Raw genomic sequence first — 20,514 nt, forward strand, 5'->3', positions numbered from 1 at the left:
CGTCTGCCGAAAAAATGCACTTTTTAGACTTAAGTAAGCTGGGCAATTTTACCTTCCTGATTCATTTATTCCTCACAGTCACCTCGCAAGGGAGATGTTTTCAACCTCACCTTATAGACATAGAAACCGAGGCCTAGAGAAGTGAGCCCAGGCGCTAAGGTCACATAGCTACAGAACTTCGTTGGACTCACTAACTGCAAAGCCACGCATAACTCCTTGCTCCCTGTTCAGAGACCCCCTTCCCTTCGGGAAGAGCGGAGAAATGAGGAAGGGGTAAAAGAATCACGGCAGGCCCGGGGTACTGGGTACTAGGTGGGTTAGACAATTTAGTGCACGGAGAACTAAAACCTCGAGGTGGTCCCCAGAGAGCCTGGAGCAGCCTCGCACAAAAGTTCCCATCCGGTTCTTTGGAGATGCGCAGGTTTGAGGAGCAGCAAGCCCTTTCCTCCCCGCGCTCAAGTTCAGTGCCACCACCAAGTATTCCGGGAGCGCGACCGCGCTGGCCTCCTCCAAGAAGCACAACGTGACCGTTCCGGGCCGGCCCTGCTGGGCTCTCCCGGTGCCCCGCGATGGTGGGTTCGGGGGGGTCCCTCCGGAACCAGACTTCGGGGTGCAGAAGTGGAAGGCGACTCTAGCGTCTCTCGCGCCCGGGGATTGTGGAGCATCGGGCGCCTCGGCCCCCTTCTGGCCTGCACCCCAACTCTGCGAGCCCAGGGACTCTGCCCGCGCCTGCGGGGCGGGGGTGCTCCTGGAGCACCCCGGCCGCCGCACGCGGCTCCCCGGCTTATCGGCGGCAGCCGGAGCGGCGGGGCCCGGGCTGGCGGCGCGCCCGGGTGGGCGGCGGCTGCGCGGGGCGCCCCCTGCGGCTTGGGCGGCGCGCCGGGCCCCTCGCCCGAGCCTGGCCTGGCGGAGAGCGCCGGGCGGGCGGCGGGAGCTGCTCCTGCGGCCCGGGGCCCTCGCCCCGGCTGCAGCTGGAGGCGTCGCTGGGGCCCGACGCGCGTGGGGGGCGGGGGCAGAGGCGCCGCGAGCAAAGTCCAGGCCCCGGGGCCGCAGCGCCCGCGCCCTGCCACTCGGCCCGAGACGCGCGAGGTCCGAGGTGAGCGAGGCCCCGGCACGCCGGGCGGCGGCGGGACAGCCCCCGGGGACGCGGGTGGGCGCCGAGCCGGGGCGGCCCGGGCACGTCCACCCGCGTCCGCCCCGCGCCCCCCTCCGCGGCCACCCCGCGCTCCGGCCGGCCGCTCCCGGGGGCCGCAGCGGGGAGCCCCGCCACCTAAAGCTGTGCTTTCTCGGCAGGCGGACATGGATCTCGAGGCGGGCAGGAACGGAACGGCCCGGCGTCCCCGGAGAGCGGAGGGTGACTTTGAACTGGGCAGCAGCAGCAGCAGCAGCAGCAGGTACATCACCCGCGGCCGCCGCTCGCCCGTTACGCGCGAATCCGATCCGCGGGGCCAGTGTCGCCTTCGCCAAAGTTGACCCAAGCCCTGGATGCCTTTGGCCTTTGTTTCGGAGCGTGATTTTTTTTTTTGCTTTTTGTTTTTATTTTTGGTTTTTTGGGGGGAGGTGGGGGGGAGGGTCTCGGCGGCGGTTCTTCCACCTCCCCGCCCCACACCCAGGAATGTTACCAAGGCGTTGGGGCGGAGGGTGGGCTGGGGCGGGGGGCTGGACGCGGGAAGAAATGGCCAGCCTGAAAAGTGCCCACTCCTCCGGGTGCACGGCGAGTCCGGCTATATCGGTGTTGTATAACGTTCTTTGCATTATATAACTCAGAACTTTGACAGCTAACTTTGGGCCACGCGACCGCACAGCTGCCAGTGCCTATAGAGCATCGGACAGCCGCCGTGGACGGCCGCGCTTAGGGAACAAGGGCAGCGAGGCAAAAAATATCTCCCCTTCCCCCTCTCATTCCTCTTCCTCCTGCCTCACCCCTCCCCCCCGCCTGCCGGCCCCGGGCAGTTCCCTGTTTCGCCCCTCGGGGGCCAGGAGGTGGGGAGCGGGGCCTGAAGCTGCCCGCCCCCCCACCCCCGTCTCCCCCAGCCCGCGCTTCCCACCCGGTTTTTGCAGGGGCGCGTCGGCTGCTGGCCCGCCTCTGGGCTCGCTGGTTCCCAGGGCCCCTTGTTTGGCGAACTTCGCAGGCCTGAGTGGGCGCAGAGGAGACCAGTCAATGGGGTGTTGTCTTCGTTTCCTCTTTTCACTGTGGGAATAGTGAATCATTTTCGCCTTTTGCCTCAAATAGTTTATGAGGCTCTTGTGGTGTCTGAGTTCATGCCAGGCCACCCCAGAACAAATTGACCTGTGTCATCGACTAATCACCCAGAGGGACACATTTATCGGGTTCTTTCGCGTGTCCTCCAGCTGCACGGGGCCTGATTAGCCAACCGAAACCGTGTCTATCTGATGTTGGAACTGAAGCGTTTGTTTCAGTTAATGTCTTCACACACTGCTCTGCGCCGGGCCGCCGGAGGACCACGTCAGGCGTGTCGAGAGCATTTCATTTCTTTTGCTCTATAGGGCTGGCAGGCCGTTCGATGGCATTATTTGTACTAGGAGAAGAGTAGTTTTAATTAGGTGGCAATGTAGGCCGCGATTGACTGTGAATCTATAAATAGATGGCATTTTCATGAGAAGGCTATTTCTGTGTAGCACTGGCTGAACATTTGAGCAGTGTACAATGCACTGTCCCTGCGAGGTACAGTCCCACTCCAGCATCCAATTTCGGATTCGGGGTCTGAGACAGTCTCAGATGTACACCTCACAGCCTTGTGTTGGGAAGAGGCAATTGGTCCAAGAACACAGAAAGTTAAGAATGCATTGAAACGGTCAAATGGGGCGATTGAGCTGATTTGTAAAGAAGCAGGCAGAAGTTTATACGTTTAGTGGGAGTTGGGCTCACTTCTGTGATCTGGGTAAATTGACACTTCATAATTTCATGGCAAGCATGCCGCCATTGTAGCACATTCATTTGAACATGTTTAGTAGCAGATGTTTGGCCTTTGATTTTTAGCAAACGTTCTAAATAACATGGGATAAAGTCTTAGGAGTTAAACTTTATCAATCACCTGGGCATTCAAGTGAAATACATTTGGTGGGGGGATTAAAAAATGTCCTCCTGGAGTGTCCATTATTGTATGGAGGACAGATTTTAAAAAATATGCTTGTGCTAAATAAGTGAACGTAAGCAAATGTTAGAAGGTGATGTATGCAACGGAAAAACACTAGTGAATACTGAGGAAATTGAGAATGCCGAGGAGCAGTAGTTTGCACTGTGAAAGTGGGTGAGTAAGCTGGGTCATCTTTAGGAGGCAATATTTGAGCAAAGACTTGAAAGAAATAAGATAAAGATGTGTGAGTATCTGAGAGAAGAGTATTTCTGGCAGAGTTACAGTGCCAGATATGAGAATTTATTTGTTGCATTCAGAAAACAGGAACAACCAGTCAGTAAGAATAAGAGATAGGGTCAGAGAGATAACAAGAAATCGAATCATGTAGGGTTCTGGAGATCAGTGGAACAATTTTGGTCTTTTTATGTGAGAAAAATAGAAGTAGACATATAGCAGTCTATGACTTGAATTTTGAAATGACTCTGGCTGCATGTTGAGGATGGACTAAAGGAGGGATGAATGAAAGTGAAGAGCCTAAGCAGGAGGAAGATAGACTGGACTTTTGCGGCCTTGGGAATAGTAATAAAAGTAGTGAAAAGTGGTGGAATTTTAGAAGTTTTTTGCACATATAGCAAACAGGATTTCGTAATATCACTCACCACAATACTCCTGAAGAATAATGACCTATACTAACTTTAGGTTAATGTGTATTTTTTAGCAAAACAAGACTTTAATTTTTTTTTTTTGCCTTTTTGGGTCTCACCTGGCGATGCACAGGGGTTATTCCTGGATCTGTACTCAGGAATTACTCCTGGCGGTGCGCAGGGGACCATATGGGATACTGGGAATTGAACCCGGGTTGGCCGAGTGCAAGGCAAACACCCTACCCGCTGTGCTATTGCTCCAGCCACAAGACTTTAATTATTTGTCATATAATTGATATATACATCCGCCTTACTACAGTGAGATCTGTAATATACAGGTGATGCTTTCTCCTCTAGACATATATCCCAGTAGTACCTTGGACAGTTACCTTTGTACTTGATTGTATTGCATTGTTTGTTAAGTGGAATGTTTTTGACAATTTATGGATATCACTGTTTTATATTTGAAAACATTCAAATCATTTATTATGATAATTACTAAAATAATATCCAGTAGACTATAAAAACATTTTGTGACCGTTTAAAATTAAAACAATTATATATGTGTGTATATATATATTTACAGCAACCAGGACAAGAAAAAAATGAAGAAAGTGAAATTGATTGGACCACTAACATTGGTAAGCTGGAAAAATAAAATAAGAACAAATCTCTCTTTCATTCAGATTTGGTGTTTCAATTCAACTGGTTCAAAGCCAGTACTTTGATTGTCTACAGGTAGTGTCAGATTTTCCCTGCTTGTACCTCTGTTGGTTTTGCTCGGCTTATTCAGTAGTGTGTTCAGTAGCACACATTCTTGAGATTGGTGGTAAAAGAAGTAGCGCAGGCTGGCTGGGAAATAGAGCAAAGCTAACTGGTGTACAGAAAAATGGAAAATAGGATCTATGTGTGTAACACCATCAAACGCCAGCCAGTTTCCAGAAACTACACCCCTGCTTTTATTTCTCATGCAAAAAAAAATTTAGCTTGGAGTAAATTTGCATATAAATAAATTGTTAAGACAATGTACTCTTGTAAGAAGTCTAATCAGTTTTTCATTTGTAGTATGTCTCAGAGGTGACTCAAATTTGCTTTTGATAGATGAGCTTAAATCTGTGATAGTCATGTTTTGTTAACAAAGAAGTTAGTATTAAATGACATGTCAGCTAAAATATTCCATTTGGTAAGTAAATGATGAGAAGGTACCCAACATCCTTCGTTTCAAACACTGCCGCACACTTCTCATGTTACCACAAAGCCCCATTCATTCTCCTCTCCCTTGCTCTTATGATGTTATGTTTTATTTAGAACTTTTAGTAAACATGATTTTTCAAATGTGTTTTAGAGACAAAATCATTAAACTAAAGCTGCCTCTAATGAGCATATTTAAAATCTACCCCCTGTAGAAAACCAAATACCTTATACTTTAGGGTAGAAATATAGAAATCTTTCATTTCAATTTTAATTTTTATATTTTGGGGACAGAGAGATAGTAAAAGGGTTAAGTCACATGTCTTGCATGTAGCTGACCTCTCTTTAGTCTCCTGGCACTATATGGTCACTGGGTGTGGCCATGGTGACCCGAAGCACTATCAGGGTGGGTCCAAGCATTACCAGGGGGGCCAGTGAAATACCTGGCACTGCAGGCACCTGGCAGCAACACATGCTCATCCTCAGGTTCTTGCTATGAACTGCCAGCATGATTGGCTCAAGGAACCCTCAGACCTCCTTTAAAACCCTTGGGAAACTCCCCTCCCCAACACTTAACATTCAAACAAAATTGAGAGGTAATCATTTTAGTCTTTGGATAAAATTTCTGCCTTAATAAAAGTTCAGGACGAAACTGCACCAGAGGTATCAGAAATGTATTGTTTTATAGAAAATGAATCTAGGTTTATTTAAGTTGTTGCTGTGTAATTTATGTAACTTCATTTTATTTATTTATTGGTTGGAGGGGGGGCTGGAATGATAGCACAGTGGTAGGGTGTTTGCCTTTCACGCGGTCGACTTGTGTTCGATTTCTCCACTCCTCTCAGCGAGCCCGGCAAGCTACCGAGAGTATCGCACCCGCAAGGTAGAGCCTGTCAAGCTACCCGTGGCGTATTCAATATGCCAAAAACAGTAATAATAAGTCTCACAGTGAGAGACGTTACTGGTGCCCGCTCAAACAAGTCGATGAGCAACGGATGACAGTGACATTGGTCTGGGGGACCCTACCTGGTGGTGCTCTGGGTTTGCTCCTGGCTCTGTCCTCAGGAATCACTCCTGGTGGGGTTTGGGGAGTCTTATGGAATGCTGGATATTGAACCTGAATTGGCCATATGTTAGGCAAGCACCATATCTGCTGTATTATCTCTCTGACCCTGAAATTGATGTAAGTTTAAGTACCAAGTTTAAAAGCAATATAATTTATATGAAAAGCATTTAAAATATTCTTCAAGTTCATTTCAGTGTTTAGTAAATAGGACACTATACAATGACCTGACCTTGTATTTGTAACAGTGACTAAAACCCCCAAGTCATCTGTCTCCTTTCCCAGGAGTCACAAATATGAATGATGGAAGCATTGTCCCTCTCAGTGCAATTTCAGAAACCACCCCTCCTCATTTGCCCTTAAACCCTTGTTCAGTTCCTACCCCCACCTGGCTTCTTTATTGTACCTCTTTTAACCTTCTTGCTTTCCCTGGTTATTTGATAGTGGGATTTGCCTCTCCCAAACTGAACTTCTGGATCGCTCTGACAACAGTTCACATACACACACCCTCCTTTCCATTATGTGCTTCTGGCGGCAGGCTGCCCTGGCTTACTGGCCAGTCACTCACGCCCTCAATAGCCTCCACCTCCCCCCACAACCCACCACGCCTGACTCACCACTACTCACTATTCCTTCTCCTGATGACTGTTTCTTGTTTCTGAAAGGAGGTGGCGTGGGAGGTTTGGGTAGAAGCAAAGGGCTAAAAAGAAAGGAGAGATTCAAGGGACAAAAAAGAAAAGAAAAGAAAATCTATATTTTTAAGGCCTAGGAGGAAAAGAGCAAAGAAAAAGCCCTTGAGTGGTGTATCATCCTATTGAGAGAAACATGAGACATTGCAGAGGACTAAAAAAAACTGAGGCTCAGTTGTTAGAGTGTTATGACCACTCATCAGCTGGTTAGTTCTTGAGCACTGTACCCATCACTGTGGCAAATGGCCCTATTTGTCACTACTCACCTCCCCTCTGAGTATAGCGCTAAGTTTAAGATCCCTGATATTATCCACTAGGCTTTTTATCCCCCTCTGTAATACCATTGCCCATACTTTATACTCTTCCCTTCATTAATTATGCTGCATGTAGTTACCTGGGTTTCTGGCCACCGTGCTGTTTGAGGCTTGAACATCCCTCCTTCCTTTAGTGCTCCTCAATGCTTATTCAGATATCTCCTCAACTCTGAAGATTCCGCAAGGAGCATCATCTCCCTAACATACAAGATGTCTTTCAAATACAAGATAGGCATTCCATGTTTATTGTACTTCACTACTGAGGTGCTCTTTAAAAACTAATTAAAATGTCTTAAATAATATCCTCATCCTCAAAACTCAGAGTTCTTTCTCCCTCCCTTTCCCTGCTTTCATAATGCTCACTCTGAAATGTTCTAAGTGTCATTTAAAAAGGATATGATGCATATGTGTGTGTATTCATTGTTTACCCCACTTGGTCTTAATCCACTACTCAGGAGCTCTAGGAGATCAAATAGTATTTCTTAAAGCAACCAATTTTTTTCTGATTATATTTCAGTCATTAAAAAAATACTAAAAAATAAGGCATTTAGGTGGATGCTGACGCACAAAGAATACTAAATAAATAGATTCATAAAATAAATCTGTCAGTGATTTGATCAGAGTTCTCTTTCTTCTAAATACATTTATTACAGTTCTTACAAGAGCACTAACCTAAAATAAAAATCCAAACAATGTATAATGGTGGAGAAAGAGGACTTGTATTCAACTCTGTACAAATTATTTCTTCTCTTTTCAGTTTCGATACTCTGATTGGCAGGATAAATTATTTATGTCCTTGGGCACTATCATGGCCATAGCTCATGGATCTGGTCTCCCCCTTATGATGATAGTATTTGGAGAAATGACGGACAGATTTGTTAATACTGCAGGGAACTTCTCCTTACCAGGTAAGCATACTTCTATTCTAAAGAAATGCATAGTAAGCCTTTAACTGAATCAAAGATTAGATACTGATCTGTTATTCATTGTGTTTTTGTTAACTATTTGGACATCTGGGTGGTCCCTACTATCACAAAAGGAGTTGTAAAATTCTAGAAATTCCTCAAAATTCATTTAAATCTTAGTCAATAGGTATAGGCTCTTTGACTTAATACAGAATAAGAATCTAACCGGAAAGATTTGCATCTGGATAAAGTAGGCCAATCACTCTGCTTGGAGACACCCTGTGGTATGCATCCCATTAGTGAGTTCTACTTCTTAGCTGTGCTCAACTTATAGAGTTGTTTTTGGCTTTTCTTTCTCCCCAACTTTTTTTTTTTGGTTAAAATTATACCAACTTTTTGTGTATAATTTTTGGATTAACCTGGTTGACTGGAACATGACATAAAATTTTGCTAAAGAGTGAACTAATTCAACATAAACTGATATGATTGGAAGCTCATCCAGGGAAATTGCAGAAAAGCCAAAAATTCCTATGAATTAATATCATCTATAAGATTGGTCACAGAAAGGCAGGATTCATAGAAAAACACATTTGGAAAAATATGAACTATATCATTCCAAAAGTAATAGGAGTTTTCAGTGTGCACTGAGAACTGCATATCTGATTAGCCTTGTAGGGTTTATGTGTAATTAAGAGAATGTGATTTCTTGATTTATACAATAGAAACTATTTGCAGACATATCAACAACTACATGTTTTAGCAGTTTAGTAAAAGCATCCTTTGAATAGTTAAAGTTCCTATGAAAACACCATTTATTTTCAAGTACTATATTTTTCTGAGAACCTTTTATCATTAAAAGAAAATTAATAGTGATCCTTAATTGTATGGAATGAAGGTGTCAGAAGTATTTATGTGCCACAGAATTTATGTGCCAGAAGTAAAATTGTTTTTCTGCACAGTGGGAAGCGTTACCTACACAATAAGTCATCTTGTCCTTTGTGATCTAAAAAACACTGAGGCTTTGAGATGAAAATAACTTGACAAAATTTACCACCTACTCAGGGTACTTTAGGGTACAATTTAAACCCAGGTCATTCTGCCATTCTAGTCATGTCTGTGACCATATATATCACATTGCCCGTGTAAATAAATGTGCTTTCACTTAAAACTAGTGTTTGGTAGCAGGTAAGGTGCTTACTTTGCAAAGAGCTGGCCTGGATTCAATTTTTCGCACCACGTATAGTTCCCCAAGCCTGGACAGGAGTGATCCCTGATCAGAGAGCCAGGAGTAAGCTCTGAACACCCCTGGGAGTGAACCAAAATACAAAAACAAATCAAAGAAGAAATAGATAAATAGCAAGTAGTATACACATACAGTGGAACATTGTTGAACCTTAAAAGGGAAGGAAATTTCAGCATATACTATAACATGAATGAATCTCAAAAACATTATGTTAATTAAGTTCATCATAAATGCTGGATTATTTTGCTTTTGAGGTATCTACAAATTTTTAAGTGTGTAGAAACAGGTAGAATAGTGGCTCCAGGAGCTGAGAGTCAAAGTTGGTAAGGAGCTATTTAATGGACATAGAGATTTAGTTTTGCAAGAAAACATTCTAGACAGTGACTGTAGGTTAATGCAATTGTGCTTAACACTTCTGAACTAGCTAAAAGCTATCTAGTTAAAAATGGTTAAGATAGTGTATGTAATCAAACTTTTTTTTAAGAACCAAATTAAAGTCAATGCAGTGTACTTATCACACTTTGACCAATTTTCTTGGTCTTTGCTTGTTTTTACTAATACCAAAGTAATTCCACAGCTTTCTTATTTGGAGCAGTTAACTTGTTTTTGACTTGTTCTAATTATGCAATCAAAGGGCTTTGAAGTTGGACATGGCAGACAGGTGCCATGTGTTGTGCCTAGAACTGAATTCAAGGTCTCTCTGAGGTCTCTCTGGGGAACAGCATGAGTAAGTCCCTTAGGGACCTGTGATTGCTGGAGTGGTGAACTCACCAGAATTGCCAAATTAGTTTCAGTAGCCTCCAAATTATATGACCCTTGGTCTCCTATAGTGACATTTGCTATCAGTCCTAGTAACTATTTCTAAAACATTAGGATTTTCCAGTGTTCGCTCTTTGGTAGTTTGTAAAAATAATACTCTCATGTCATTTGGACTTAATTAAATCTGTAAAGAATAATCATTCTAAGTCCAGAGAACTCATTGATACTTTTAGAGTTGTAGGATTCACAAAGCTATTTGGAGGTTGGGAGAAGAGAGAGTTACTTAGCTTTCCTTAACTGGGCATTCCAGCTCATCTCTCAGAGATGGTGTCTATTTAAAGTCTGTTCTTTAGACTTCTTTTGGACAATTAGACAGTAGCCATGTTGTGAACCAAATGAGAAGGGGATGTTAGGAGAAAAAGGTTTAAATTACAAGAAGGTCTGACAATGAGTTATTGTGAGCAGAGTCCATCCTTGTCAACAGAATAAAGCTACTCCATGACAAGGCCATTCCCACACAATGACTTAGTTGTGCTAAAACTATGCATAAAACATTCTGCATTCAAACCCTTAAGGACATGGTCATAGAAAATAGTGGGGTTTTTTTTGTTTGTTTGCTAAGTATCATGAAATGATAGGTTTTTTCAGTTTTTTTTTAATTATGTCAAGCCTGTGTGACTGTAGTAATCGAGGACATTATGAAGAAAAATTGACTCTCCATACCTTGCAGTGTCTTGGAAAAGACACTCATTACCCATACTATCTAAGCTTCCTGGAAAACACCAATTCTTCATTTTATGTTGAATATTTCTGTATGATTGAAGGAATCCCAGGCATCATCAAGGAATGGGGACATCAGTTTATTTTGAGACTCAAAAGTGATAGCTAGGACTCTCATCATGATGTATTATTGCATGATTCTTAAGGTACTCAATTATTATTTAGACACTTCAGCCATCAGGTCTGTTATATGATCTGGGACAAATTATTTAACCTCTGTATTCTTGCTCTTATCTTTAAAAGGTAAACATGAACTTATAGTTAAAATTAATTGAGATCACTTATATAAGATGTTTGAAACATAATAAATGATCAATAAATACAAGGGAATGAGACCTGTAAGAACTTGTAAATGAAAAAACTATTGTGAGATTCTGCTTATTTATCTATGAAATGGATGAGTCATATAAAACTTGTGAAAGCTTCCAGGAAGCTTCAAGAATCGTTTATTTTCTTGTTGTGGAAGTCTTTTGGGGTTGGGAGTTCGTCATCTGACCCATTAAAATCAGCTAGGACACTTTCTCCCTCCTTTCGTTTGCTGTAATTATTGTAGTTGTTGCAGTGACTGAGGGTTGCATACACATGATTGTGATGCTCACACATTTAGTTTTGGGGTTAAAGGGGTCACATCAGGTTGTGATGTTCAAACACTTGGCTACAGTGCTGATTTAGGGTTGTACTTTATGATGCTTATTACTATTTTGTACGTGTGCTTACTGGCGGTCAAGTCTAGTTTTGATGATCACACACATTCTGTTAGCAGTGCTTTCTGGGGATCACTATGATAGTCAGACATGTGCTCACCAGAAAACTTTTAGCGGTGGTGTTTACACACACACACACACACACACACACACACAGACACACACATCTGGCTGCAGTTCACCTGTAAATTGCTTGCAGTGCCAGTGATTAAAGACAGTAGCCTCCAAATTATGTGACTTCCAGGACTGTGCTGAGCACACTGGTGGCACCACGGATTGAAGTCTTGACATAATGCTTCGAGGAAGACATTCTGGATCAGTGAGTGTTTCTTCTGTCCTCCTTGTAGAACTGTTCTAGATTCAGCCCAAAGCTCTGACTTTTTCATTGACCTTTAGGTGGAATTTGGGCATCCATACTCTTTCTAATTTTGTGTGGTTCACACAGATTGCCTGGGGAATCACACATTGGGTTCTGGTGCCCTAGGGGTTGCACTCTGCAGAGGCTAAACAGTGCTGGACATCAATTTGAGGGGCTCCGAATAAAAGGCAAATATTTTTCCACTAAGCCAGATCTCTTGGCCTAATACTTGACAATTTTTTTATGAAACTAACATGTAGTCTAGGCTTTTGCCAGGTCTAGAATTTCAGGAAATTCTAGAATACATAGGTCTCTTTATTCTTCTAGAAACACACCAATACATGTTTGTCTCACCCTTGTTCCTAAAGATCAGAGAGTATGGTTTTCTGGGGGCTCTGGATTGCCTAGGTTTACTACCCAGATCTCTCTTGCAATTTTTGATCTGGATTTCTTAGAAAAAAGCAAGTTAAACCTGGAATTCCCATTAATGTTTATTTCTTAGGAGGGAGGGTCAAAATATCCTTATTTTAAAAATTCAAAAGTTTGTGATAGATATTGAAGGAGAAGACAAAAAAAATCTAAGATTTTACCAGCTTTCTAAGTTCAGAGGGGCAAAGTGAGACTTTACACATATCTAGAGATTTTCTGCATCTTTGAGCAATAATTTTCACAAATAACACAGCTTGATTGTAGGTTTCTTACCTAATTAAAAACACAGTTCCAATTTGGCCAAAGTGTACCTTTGATACCAAATTAAGAATTCAGGAAGGAAATGAGTACACAGAACTGAACTGATAAGGACAGTAAGATAGTGTATGAGTCCTTAAGAGCAGATAGCTGATAAAGAGATTAATTAGCAGTAAGAAACACTTTACTGTGAATAGCACAAGAAGTTAAATTCCTGAGAGGGAAAACCATGTCACAGTTAAGGTTACATTTGGTAATTGGTCCTGACAGCAGTTGCAGCTTTAAGTAAAATTCAATGTTATCTCCCTTTCTCGAAGAAGATAAGATACACAACACCCAGAAAACATGACTTCTGGGTCATTTACGTGATATAAAGGAACAGAGACTAGATACTATCCCAACATAGCTGTAAATGTTGGTGGCATCACCGAGGACACATTTTCTCAACAATACTGTGGTGATATTTTATCCTGCTATTTTGCCAATGCTATAGAGATGAGCTGTTTTTATTTGGTTTGTGCCCAGGTCTACTCCTAGTAAGTTGTTCAGATTGTCACTGCCAGTGATGTTTTGGGGAAACCATTTGGTGCTAGAATTCGGACCTCCTGCATCCTCCTGGGTGAACCATTTTCAGGACCATTTCTGTTTTGGTTTTGAACCACACCCACCTGTTCTCAGGGCATACGCCTAGCTCTGTGCTCAGGGATCATGCCTAGAAGGGCTGTGGGTACCAGAGGTGGTGCTGGCCATTGAACCCAGGTCAGCTGCATGTAAGGCCAGTGCCCCGCCTGCTGTATTATCTCTCTAGACTCTGTTCTTTTTCTAAACTTTGTGGTTTTAGAAAGGTGAAGATATCATCACATGAATTAATCAGTGTAGTACAGGGTTGGAAACTGTATAGTATAGCGTTAGAAATCTTAGCTTACTTGCTAGCTGTGTGATCTTGTGCAAATCACTTTATCTCTGTCTTAGTTTCTTCGTGTATAACATAGGTATTTATGAAATAGCATAACCACATATATTGTGAAACTGAAAAAAATCAGTACATGCAAGTGTTTGAAACAGTATCTGATTTATACTAAATGCTCAGTAAGTGCTAATTTTTCCTCCTTTGTAATGGATGTCTTTTTATCATGTTAAAGGGAAGCATTTAAGAGAAAACATATATATATACACATTAAAATGAATTTTGCAGTAGCAATTATTTGTAAAGGGCCTTGAGCCTCTGGGGTTGAGATGGAGGAAAATGTCCTTTAAAGCTTGTGCTTCCTGTTTGGGCCATTTCTTTCTTCTTTGTCTGCTTTCTGTATGCTCTCTGCTTTAGGAAACTACTTTGTTAAAAGGCCCAAGACCTTTGGGTTAGGAAATTAGGACCCTGTCTGGACTCAGGGCTCATCTTCCCCATCTAGGCCCTACAGCCCTGCAGCTAAACCCTTGGGCTTCTGACCTTGACAGTGGAGAGAACAGAGAAAATAAAAGGTTTTAAAAACCTGACAGTGCCTGTTAACAGTTCAACCTTTTAAATGTCTAATTTTGCTTTGTTTTGTTTTGTTTTTATTTAGTGAATTTTTCATTGTCAATGTTAAATCCAGGCAGAATTCTGGAAGAAGAAATGACTAGGTAATTGGCTAACATATGTATATATACACTTATGGTTTACTTAAAAATTATTGAAAATAAACTTATGGAATTATAAGAATATACAGAGTACCTGAATACTTTTTTATCCAGGTTCATCTATTTTAATTATTTATCCCCGATTCAATTTAAAGTAAGTTGCATCTAGATTGCTCCTTTACTCCTAAATCCTTCAGCGTGGTTCCTCAATATAAGGATACAGGCATACCTGGTTTAATTGCACTGCTTTGCAGAGATTTGCTCCCTCCCCCCCCACCATAGTCCTGTCCCCTGTCCACCAGCAAAAAACTTGCTAAAGACTCATAAGAATATTTTTTAGTAATAAAATGTTTTTCATTGAAGTATGCACTATTCATTTCTTTTTTTGATTTTGGGGTCATACTTGTGGTGCTCAGGACTTACTCCTGGTTCTGTGTTCAGATTTCATTTCTGGCAAGACTTGGGAGACATGTGTTGTGCCAGGGATTGAACCCGAGTCACTGCATGCAAAGTAATTGCCTTATCCACTGGACTATATCTCTGGTCCTAGTATGTACTTTTTGGACACAATGCTCTTGCACACTTACTAGACTGCCATATAATGTAATATAATTTGGAGGGTGGGGAGAGCAGCTCCCGATGGTGTTAAGGGGACCATGCAGTGCTGGGGATCAAACCTAGTTTTCTCCTGCATCCACAGCCTTTGAGACCCTGTCAACATAATTTTAATATGTTCTAGAAAGACAAAAGCTTTGTATGATGAGCTCTTTGGTGCTATTCACTTTGTTGTGGCGGTCTGGAATCAAGCCTTCGCTCTCCCAAGGTGTGCCTGTATGCTTCTCAGCCACAATACAGCTATTGGCCTGGGTCAGCTTAAGCTGATATAATATGTATTGAATCAACTACCTGTATTCCAATTTTTGCAGTGGATTTACTGGCATCACTTATGGCATTTCTTCCCCCTCTTCCAGCCTTCTTGATAGAGATCTCAAAAGCCTATAACATAATGTTTGTATGTTTAGATATCAATTAATTAATATTGCTGACTTAAATATAACTGTTATAGCAGACTTGAAAGGCTTCCATCAGGAAACAAGTTAATAGCTCTATTTAACATATATGTGAAAGAGTTGAAACTATTTATTATTCTCAAAAATACCAACTTTCCTCTAGTACAGTTAAGCCTTCACTCCAAATAAGTTTCAATTCATGACGTATTAGCATACTATTTATATTTTAAAATTCTGCCAAGTTGGAGTTTTTCCCCTTGGTTCTTGAACAATATGGAAAAGGTTATATTAAGAACCATTTTAACATTCTTAGTCTATTTATTCCTATATTTGCAATACGTGTCTGGTGGTGAACTTTTCAAGTAGATTAAGATATGCAAATCTAGAATTATTAGGAAAGACTCAAAATTGTATCTACAGATTTTCATAGTGGATTTAAATGATCATCATTTTTACAGCTAACCATGAAAATGTGTTTTCTTTGGCTAAGACTCCAAATAAATGGACTTTATGTTAGCCTCTTAAAGTTTCAAAAAAATTTAAAAAAAGGATATTATAATATTGTGTTTTATGATTAATTTAGTAAATTTATTGGTTCCAAATTCTAAAGATTTATTCTGAAAGTGTTAAATGAAAGAAAATAATGAAAAGAACCTTCCTAATTATTTTCCAGATATGCATATTATTACTCAGGATTAGGTGCTGGAGTTCTCATTGCTGCCTATATACAAGTTTCATTTTGGACTTTGGCAGCTGGGCGACAAATTAAGAAAATCAGGCAACAGTTTTTCCATGCTATTCTACGACAGGAAATAGGCTGGTTTGACATCAAAGACACTACCGAACTCAATACACGGCTAACAGAGTAAGTGTATTACTAATGCCACATTTTCATAAAGAAATGAACAACTAACACAGATATGGCAAGGGAGTTCTTAAATGAAAGAAGTACTAGCTCAAGCATTTGATACGTTATAGGAATAGATATCTGACAGCTATTCTTAGCACTTATAACCTAACCTACAGTGTATTTTACATAACGTGCGTGTATTGTGTGAGTGTGAGTGTGAGTGTGAGTGTGTGTGTGTGTTGGGAGGACGGGGGCTCTCCAGTGGTGTCCCGGGGTTCAGAAGTTACTCCCAGCAATGTCTGACTCAGCTATACTGCCCTGAAGCTTCAGTGCCTGGGCTGGGCAGTGAGGGGTGAGGGGTGGCACTAATTGCCACCCTAGCGTTTGTCAAGGGTTTCAGAGCTCCAAGTCATGCTATGAAGTGAATTTGGGGTCTTTTTATGCAAGTGATTCTCTCTCAGCTTTTGTGTTTAACTCCTGGAGTACCCCAAGGGTCTGATTGATATTATTTTTCTCAGTTAAGATGACTAACTTAAATAATAAGTGACTTAATGAATTCACAAGGAGAATTACCGTGATAATTGTTGATTCTACTTGATGAATACTTGAGGCTCTATTATATGCCAAACTCTAGATGGGTTGTGATCCAAGAGAGCAAGATGAAGAGTTTTGTTGCTTATTTTCCAGTAGGGGGAGATAGATGATAAACTTTATCGGACTGGATGCTCTCACTAATATGTAGTGAGCAAATGAGGTTTTTTTTTTAAAAAAAAAAATGTTTTGTTTTGTTTTGTTTTAAAGGGCTGAAACAGTAGTACAGGGGGTGGCATGCTTGCCTTGCACACAGTCCTGAGCACCACAGAGTGTGGTCCCAAAATGAAAAAAGAAAGAAACAACAACTACACATACACACACACACACACACACACACACACACACACACACACACATACACACACACACACAGAAAGACCTAGGCATTTAAGGCCTGGCATTCCTTAGAATGGACATTGGTTTTTTACTCTATGAGCAAAATTCTGAATTCTGCATTGCTCAGAATTCTATTTTTAAAGAATCAGAGATTTTAGAATAGGGCCAGGGCTGGAGAGCTTGCTCACATTCTTTGCTTATAACACATTCTTTGCTTACAAGAGACCTAAGTTCAGTTCTTGTCCTGAGTGAGTATCCCCTGAACACCACCAGGTATGACTACAAAACAAAAGTAAACTAAAAGAATAGGCTCAGGGTAGATGCAGGGAGCTCTTATCTATTTTTACTACAATGTTTTTCCTAACTTTTGCTTTTGGACAGATTGTCTCCTCTTTTTGTTTTATTTTCTTTTGGGAGACACACCTGGTGGTGTTCTGGGGCATCCCACTGCTTGGTGCTCAAGGATTTCTCCCAGTGCTTGTGGGACCAGGCAGTAGAGGGAATCAAACTCTGGATCTCATGCTCACAAGGAAAATGTTCTACCATTGCGCCACACCCCGACCCAGGAAATGGATTCTTGCAAGTTCAGAATACTAATGCTTCTCTAGTTTATTGGTGTCAATGTTACTGATAATTTCTAAGAATTTCTTAGAAGCATGTACTAATACTGAATTTTTTCCTTTGTGTAATATTTAGGTGGGAAAAATATTCAAGAGGTTAAGACTCTGAAAGAGGCTTGCAGTAAAATGAACAAGTTTTACCTGTCTAGATATTTGTTAGATGTCTATGTCACCTTTTTAACTGAAGACCTCCTGCCTGTAACCACTTAGGTATGATCTTTTTTTAGTGACATCTCCAAAATCAGTGAAGGAATTGGTGACAAGGTTGGAATGTTCTTTCAAGCAGTAGCCACGTTTTTTGCAGGATTCATAGTGGGGTTCATCAGAGGATGGAAGCTCACTCTGGTGATAATGGCCATTAGCCCTATCCTGGGACTCTCCGCAGCTATTTGGGCAAAGGTATGTGAAGCTCAGGCATCTTCATGTGTGTTAACTTACCCATACGGACTTATTCTTAAGTTTTGGTAGTCGTCATTGTGCGGATCTGTGTGAAATGTCACTGAAGCAGACTTTAGTAAGGAAATGTATTTGAAATGTCAAGTTGCTACCTCAATTGCAGATTGTTTTGCATTGATTTAATTTCTTCTTTTAGTAGAGTAGTTTAAATTACATGCCTGGTTTGTCATTATTTGAAGAAACTATAACTTACAACCTTTCTCCAAACTAGTAGGTGAATACAAAAAAATTAAGAAAAGTTTGTATTTAATTTACTTATGTTTATGGGAAATATTTATGTTATGTTTCTAACTAAAGATTTTTAATTTATTGTTTAGGTGTCATGGTTACAATAGTGTTAACATTTAGGCTTAATATTATTGATATACACACTTACTGTATCTCCCGCATCGCCACCAAAGTGCCCAAGACTCTCCACCATTGTCATTAGCTGTGACAGTATCTTTTGCCCATTTTTGCCTTGCAGTAGAACACATTACCTGTTCTACTTCAGCCAACTCTGGAGAGCTGAGAAATTTGACTGGTGATTTTACATTTCCCTTTGAAATCTTTAGTTACCTTTGTCCTACAACATCTTGTTTAGCCATTATTATGCATTAGCGTGCCCACTGTTCATTACTATATCTGGAAGTATTGTTTTCATAGTAATTCAAAATCATAACACAATAAAGGAAAGGATGATAAATCTTTTCAAAGCTTTATTCTGCAACTAGCAGAAAAAAAAAACCCAAACAAACAGAGGAGGCATGGAACTTGAGACTGTTCTCTCCCCAAATGATATTTAGAAAATTCATGTGTGGATTTCCTTTTCTTGACTACTCCTGTGGGGCATGTCACCAGGGTGGCTCAGATCCAGCCTTTGTAAGGGAAGTAGCAGCTGCCAAATCTGCTGCACTGAATGGTTTTTGCTCCATGACTTCAGTGTTGGGTGATGGGTAGGGTTTGGGAAGAAAACTAGGTAAAAGAGTTGACCAGACTGCCTTTTCACTTTTCTCACCGCACTTAATTCATGAGTGTTTTTCTTCTGTCCAGATTCTCTCTGCATTTAGTGACAAGGAACTAGCTGCGTATGCAAAAGCAGGTGCTGTGGCAGAAGAGGCTCTGGGAGCCATCAGGACCGTGATAGCTTTTGGGGGCCAGAACAAAGAACTGGAAAGGTCAGGAAGGTTCTTTGTTCCCTATTTCAAAGAACCCAATTTTTTCTTTTTTTCTTCTTCTTTTTTTTTTTTTGGTTTCATTCTTTTGCAGTATGTCTTCATTACTTTCTGTTTCCTAGTATTAACCGTCCTCCCCTCTCCACCCCTAACCCTCCCCCAAATGTAGGCACCCTTTCTGATGGCTAGAGTTTCATGTCAGATTCTAAAGCAGGGTTCTTACCCTTTTGTGTTCCATGGACTCTTTTGGCAGTTGGAAAAAGCCTACCGAGTCTCTTCTTAAATCATGATTTTTAAATACATAAAAAAGTACATAGGATTATAAATGAAACCAATTATATTGAAATGCAGTCATCTAAATATTTAAAAATTATGACATAGTAAACGACGTATCTCTATTTTAACATAGCATATAATCAGAGCTAACTATGGGCCTAATAACCACTACTGTAATTCTGAAGTAGGCATGCAGGTAAAAGATATTTCAAGATATCTGTAATAATTATAACATGATATGAAAATGAACTGGGATTTCTGTTGATAATAATGTCACTATTACTGCTAATACTTAGCAGTTTGTTGCCTGCATTGATAGTTGAAGGAAATGCAAATTTTCAGTTAGCAGTTAGTGAAAATAAATATTGTTTTTTTCCTCATTCAAGCTTCTTGACCATGGATCAAAGGTCAAGTAACCCTGCTCTCAAGAAATTAATGTACCAAAATCTAAATGCCAGAAAAAAAGCGCACTGATTAAAGACTACTCTGTTCTACTTAAATGTCCCCCTACCAGTTTTGTTTAAATAATCACATCCCCTAATAGAGCAAAACTATGCTTTCCGTGTGTTTTCTTTTGCTTTACTATGGGACTCTTGATAACCCACAACTCTTTGAAATGGAAATTTTCACCAGTATTAAAAACAAAGCTTCCCAGATTCCCTCCACTTCATTTTCTATTTTTCTATTCCTTAAGCCCTCTTCAAAAACCAACATGTTCCTGGTTTTCTAACCTCTTCCTTTTTTCTCTCTCACTGCTGCTTCCTGTACACAATAGTCCACACAGACCACACTAACCCTCAGTTGGACCTCAGGATGTCAGTGTAATCAGTGCCGCTCCATTAGCTGCAGTAAGCCAGCCGCCTAAGCGAAGGTAATTACAGCATGTCCACCACTGTCACCTGAGCCTTGTGTCACATTGGGGCAGACGTAAAACCCTCTGCACACGCCTGGAGGCCCAGCCGTACGGGAATAATCACAGTGCTGGACGTGGCACGCTGGCTGTCTCCCCAGAGACGCAGCTCTGCTGAGTGAATGCAGCGCCCAACACTGAGAGTACACTGAAGAGTTGGGTGCTTTCAGTAATGAGAAAGACAAGCTTTTTGGTGGCAGCATACATTAAACAGAAATAAAAAACTGATAAACTCCCAACATCTCATTTGGTTAAA

General features: G+C 41.4%; 1 protein-coding gene across 6 annotated transcripts in view; it reads left to right on the forward strand.

Annotated features, from left to right (window-relative positions):
- The first annotated feature begins 893 nt into the window (after nt 1-893).
- LOC101550735 (phosphatidylcholine translocator ABCB4) overlaps nt 894-20,514 on the forward strand; it is a 68,449-nt gene continuing 48,828 nt past the window's right edge. Inside the window, exons 1-8 of one of the 6 annotated variants that reach the window (XM_055134890.1) lie at nt 894-1,096; nt 1,294-1,394; nt 4,326-4,383; nt 7,757-7,907; nt 13,998-14,055; nt 15,736-15,927; nt 17,690-17,861; nt 18,951-19,075. In XM_055134890.1, the coding sequence (XP_054990865.1) occupies nt 1,300-1,394; nt 4,326-4,383; nt 7,757-7,907; nt 13,998-14,055; nt 15,736-15,927; nt 17,690-17,861; nt 18,951-19,075 (851 nt within the window). In that variant the 5' untranslated portion in view covers nt 894-1,096; nt 1,294-1,299. The other 5 variants (XM_055134898.1, XM_055134908.1, XM_055134916.1 and 2 more) reach the window with 5 other exon arrangements.

Source organism: Sorex araneus, chromosome 1 (genome assembly GCF_027595985.1).
Source record: "Sorex araneus isolate mSorAra2 chromosome 1, mSorAra2.pri, whole genome shotgun sequence".
NCBI classification, from domain to species: Eukaryota; Metazoa; Chordata; class Mammalia; order Eulipotyphla; family Soricidae; genus Sorex; species Sorex araneus.